At 45.7% G+C, this 4,364-nt stretch overlaps 1 protein-coding gene across 1 annotated transcript; it reads left to right on the top strand.

Annotated features, from left to right (window-relative positions):
- Positions 1-2,808: 2,808 nt before the first annotated feature.
- LOC119273583 (MD-2-related lipid-recognition protein ROSY1-like) lies at positions 2,809-3,755 on the top strand. Its single transcript, XM_037554697.1, has 4 exons — positions 2,809-2,928; positions 3,027-3,128; positions 3,252-3,409; positions 3,504-3,755. The coding sequence occupies exons 1-4, from the start codon at positions 2,829-2,831 to the stop codon at positions 3,630-3,632; spliced, it is 489 nt and encodes a 162-aa protein (XP_037410594.1). The 5' UTR covers positions 2,809-2,828; the 3' UTR covers positions 3,633-3,755.
- The last annotated feature ends 609 nt before the right edge of the window (positions 3,756-4,364 follow it).

The raw sequence follows: 4,364 nt of genomic DNA, 5'->3' as shown, positions 1-4,364 counted from the left end.
CCCTCCCTTCGATCGCCAAAGTTACTAGTACAGTGGTAAATAAGTTATCGGGTCTGCAATGTGTGAGTTATCATGCTATTCACAGAAGTTACCGGGGTATATTTAATCAACTGCTCAAAGAAAAAAGAAAAAGGAAGCAACATGGAATGGTCAAATAGTATGATGTGCATTCTTTTGCACATATAATAGTCTAGCTGAGCTGGTTAGTGTCTGTTTCACATTAGCTGCTTGGTGTGTGTTCAAATCTCATATTTGACAAAAAAGGGCGTGCCAATAGATCTAGCACCCAAATAAATGACTGACCCAATCCATAGAACAATCACGGCAGTCAATGCCATAGTCTCCGGATTTCCTCCCACTAAATTCGCCATCAAGTTAGCAAGTCGTACATTTTAAATCTTGAACAAAGAGCCAGTATGCAATACATCCATAGTTTGGACACTTATGACAAGAACAAAATTTGGGCGAGTTGGTTACTGGGGTGGTGCACGTGCAGGAGGTCGGGGGTTTGAATGCCGTCCTAGCCACTTTTTTTTTCCCGCGGAGTCGAGCGCAACTACGCGATGGGAATCAGACGACGTACGAATCGTGCCGGCAGGAATTTTGCTTTTCTGTTTTATCAATTGATAGAGGGACTATGCATATCGATCTAACACACCATTTAATTACATGGCACCAAAGAAAAGTTGTTGTCCACACTCCACACACACAGATTGGCCGCCCTTTCCTTTTCTCGCGGAGTCGACCGCGACCACCCTTTCTTTTTCTGGCGGAGTCGAGCGCAACCATGCGATGGGAATTGGACGACGTATGAATCGTGCCGGCAGGAATTTTGCTTTTCCGTTTTATCAATTGATAGAGGGACTATGCATATCGATCTAACACACCATTTAATTACATGGGACCAAACAAAAGTTGTTGTCCACACACACAGATTGGCCGCCCTTTCTTTTTCTCGCGGAGTCGAGCGCGACCACCCTTTCTTTTTCTCGCGGAGTCGAGCGCAACCACGCGATGGGAATCGGACGATGTACGAATTGTGCCAGCAGGAATTTTGCTTTTCGGTTTTATCAATTGATAGTGGGAGTATGCAGATCGATCTAACACACCATTTAATTACATGGGACCAAAGAAAAGATGTTGTCCACATGCACAGATTGGCCGCCCTTTCTTTTTCTCGCGGAGTCGAGCACGACCACGCGATAGGAATCGGACGACGTACGAATCGTACGTGCCTGTCGCTAAATTCCTGCCGATAGGAATTTAGCTTTTCCGTTTTATCAATTTATAGAGGGATTATGCATATTGATCTAACACACCATTTAATTGCATGGGACCAAAGAAAAGTTGTTGTCCACACGCACAGATTTTACATGCCACGCACAACACACACAGCAGAAATAGCATTAGCTAGAATAATTAGAAGAAGAGCAACCATCTTAGGATGAAGCGAGCAGCAGGGATGTGATGAATGCGGCCACCAGGGCGGCGAAGGTGACGGTGTGCAGAATGCCGACGGCGGCTTGCCATGTGAGGGAATCCGCGGCCGTAGGGACAGTGCCGCTATTCTCTGACGAGTGCCACGCCGGAGGATCACAGAGCCAGCCTCCCCGGACGTTCACTCTCCCAGAGCCGCCTCTCCATGCTCCTCCTGCTCGGACAAGCCCACAGATCGACGCCACGGTGTCCGCCCAGGCGCAGCTCTCCGGGTGGTGGCTTGTCCGGTTTGGCTCAGCGGAGCGGTTGGGTATTTTCCGTTTTACTGGGGTCTTTCTTTGGGAAAGAGAGGTAGGACGTGGGAGGGTGTTGGATGAGTGGCAAGTTGTTGGATGAACCCTTGTGGAAGGAAGGGACACCATTCCAGATCATCGGCGGCGATGTGCACTACTTCCGTGCTGTCCCCGAGGTGAATAATTCTCTCCCGATTGGTTTTACACATGGATGGCACTGCAATCTGCTGTAGTGGAGTGGTTTAATTAGGCTGTAAATTGGTTTTGGCACATTCAAATTATTAGCTAGGTAATCGTGAATGCATCTGGTTCTATTCTTTTACTAGAGGTTCAGTTGCAAGGATACCATATCGTAAGATGTCACCATCTAAAGGTTATATGTATTCAACAAATCGGCTGAGCATGAGGTCGCATCAGTGTTATAGATTGGTGAATTTGGAACTTCTCTTTCAAATATTATAGTACCATATTTTTTTTGTCATACTTGAAAAATTCTCCGCTATAATCACTATGCATCCAATGTGTACTTCTTATCGAAGATAAAACCAAATTTTGCATATTTTATACTAATATTTAATAGGTGAATTCAAATTTTATAATATTTTTAATCTATAGAAAAACTTCAATATTTTGTGTTTCCCTAACTAACAAGCATGTGAGATAAAATATAGAATCTAAATAACTATTGTATGCAAATCCATGGGTTTGTTGACTATTTTTCTAATAATAAAAGCAGTAATTTCTTTCCTCGGTTCCATAACTCATCGCCCTTTAAATCCTTTTACCTTATTTTATTTTAGTGCCATGACAACATGTTCAGAGTGTATTCCCATTGCAACGCACGTGTAATTTTGCTAGCTGGGTAACTAAGATAAAGATAAAGACATGCCGCATATGTAGCACCGAGTCTCCCCCTGCCTTATAATTTCAATACAGGTGCATGTAATCATTACGGGAGGGAGCACGGCTGAAAAAAACAATCTGATATCACCCCCGGCTGGAGCAACCCCGACTCTCGACATGTATTAGTATAAATAAACCCCAGCAGGCACAACTCTCCAAACGACTTGTTCAGCTCTCCAAGTCCAATCCACGACCATGGCGACCAAGCAGAGCCTCCTCGCTGCCTCCGCCGCGTGCATCTCCCTCCTCCTCCTCCTCACGTTGGCATCCTCCCTCACCGCCTTCGAATTCTGCGGTGAGTAGCCTGGTCTTTTGCAGTTACGTACTTTGGGATTGGGTTCTCATCCACGGAGGTGACATTTTCGTCTGAAACTTGTTTGGTTGTTTTTGCAGATAAGGGCAAGGACTACCCGGTGAGGGTGAGCGGCGTAAAGATGGTGCCGGATCTAGTCATCGGCGGCGAGCCAAACTTCTTCACCATCTACGCTTCCACCAGTAAACCACCTTTCTCCTGGGCTTTTATTTATTTCCTTGCTAGTACGTAACGTACTAGTTGCTAGCTAGCTAGTTAGACCATGCACACAGTAATGCCTTTCCATCTCCTTCCATGTGTACCAGATAAAACCATCACTCAGGGGAAGCTGGTTAGTGCTATTACGTGTGGGTCCTTCCATGTTCACTCTGAAGCGGAAGACATCTGTACACTGACCTCCTGCCCCGCAACTGCTGACTTCGAGGTTACTCACCAGCTAGACATGCCATCAACCGACCCAAATGTAAGATTAATTAATTTCGCGTTTCTAAATTAATTATAATATTAATATATATATATATATTCATCCCGGTTGCTCACTCGTGCATATGATGCAGGGTGCTTACGCCATTCGAATGGAGATGTTTGGGGAGAAGGATGAGGAACTGAGCTGCATATCCTTGGGGTATAACCTCACCGGTGGCCTTGGCCTTGAGCTCAACATCACAAACCTCTTTATTGCTTAGCTTAGCGGAAAAATGTACTCTCTACACGCTGCAACAATTTGTGTGCGACTACAACGTTGTTTCAATGGTCGCTGTTGAGAAAATTCTGATTTATATAATGGTTTACCGTTGATTTAAATAAATGTACTCTATATTACACAAATCGAAATAAATGTTACAATTGCCCATCTGTTCAACTTGGCTTCGAGTACAACTCGCTGCTGCTTCAACTCTATCCAAAGGGCAGCAACACAAGGGACACTCGGCACTGTCCCCGAGCTTCCACCCCGTCGAACATGATTCACACTGACACCCGAGCACAGAGCGACCAACAAAGGGGGGGGGGAGCATAGAAGAACAATGGTAAGCACAAGTCACCGGAAAAGATCGTCTACTGGTGGAACGGTCGTGATCCCCTGTCCCGATCTCACGAATTAGTGGAATTTATAGAATTATGGCTTCTTCACCGCTAGAGCTCCCCGACAGACCCATTTTTTTAGAGACGCCCCCTCCCATCCTTTAAACCTCCCTGCCACTGGCTCGGGTACAAACTGGTGGAGCCAATCGAAGGGAAGCTGTACAAAAGAGAAGGCGGCAACGTTCGAATAGGCCGAGCGGTGCTCACCATCCAGATAACCCCACCGAGGCACCGCCAGTTTCATAAATTTGAAAAACGTCTCCAAGCCATGGTACGACTAGGATGAGATGGCAGACTTTTAAGGAGACGCTTTGGCAGACTATGAGAGAAGAAGC

The sequence above is a fragment of the Triticum dicoccoides genome, chromosome 3A, assembly GCF_002162155.2.
Source record: "Triticum dicoccoides isolate Atlit2015 ecotype Zavitan chromosome 3A, WEW_v2.0, whole genome shotgun sequence".
NCBI classification, from domain to species: Eukaryota; Viridiplantae; Streptophyta; class Magnoliopsida; order Poales; family Poaceae; genus Triticum; species Triticum dicoccoides.
Note: the sequence above shows the minus strand (reverse complement) of the source record. Positions and strands in the feature narration are given on the sequence as shown.

Excerpts from the sequence above, each read along its gene's own strand:
- LOC119273583 (XM_037554697.1), top strand. The coding sequence starts at position 2,829 with ATGGCGACCAAGCAGAGCCTCCTCGCTGCCTCCGCCGCGTGCATCTCC. Across the intron at positions 2,929-3,026 it reads CACCGCCTTCGAATTCTGCG|ATAAGGGCAAGGACTACCCG; the intron begins GTGAGTAGCCTG and ends TTGTTTTTGCAG. Across the intron at positions 3,410-3,503 it reads TGCCATCAACCGACCCAAAT|GGTGCTTACGCCATTCGAAT; the intron begins GTAAGATTAATT and ends CATATGATGCAG.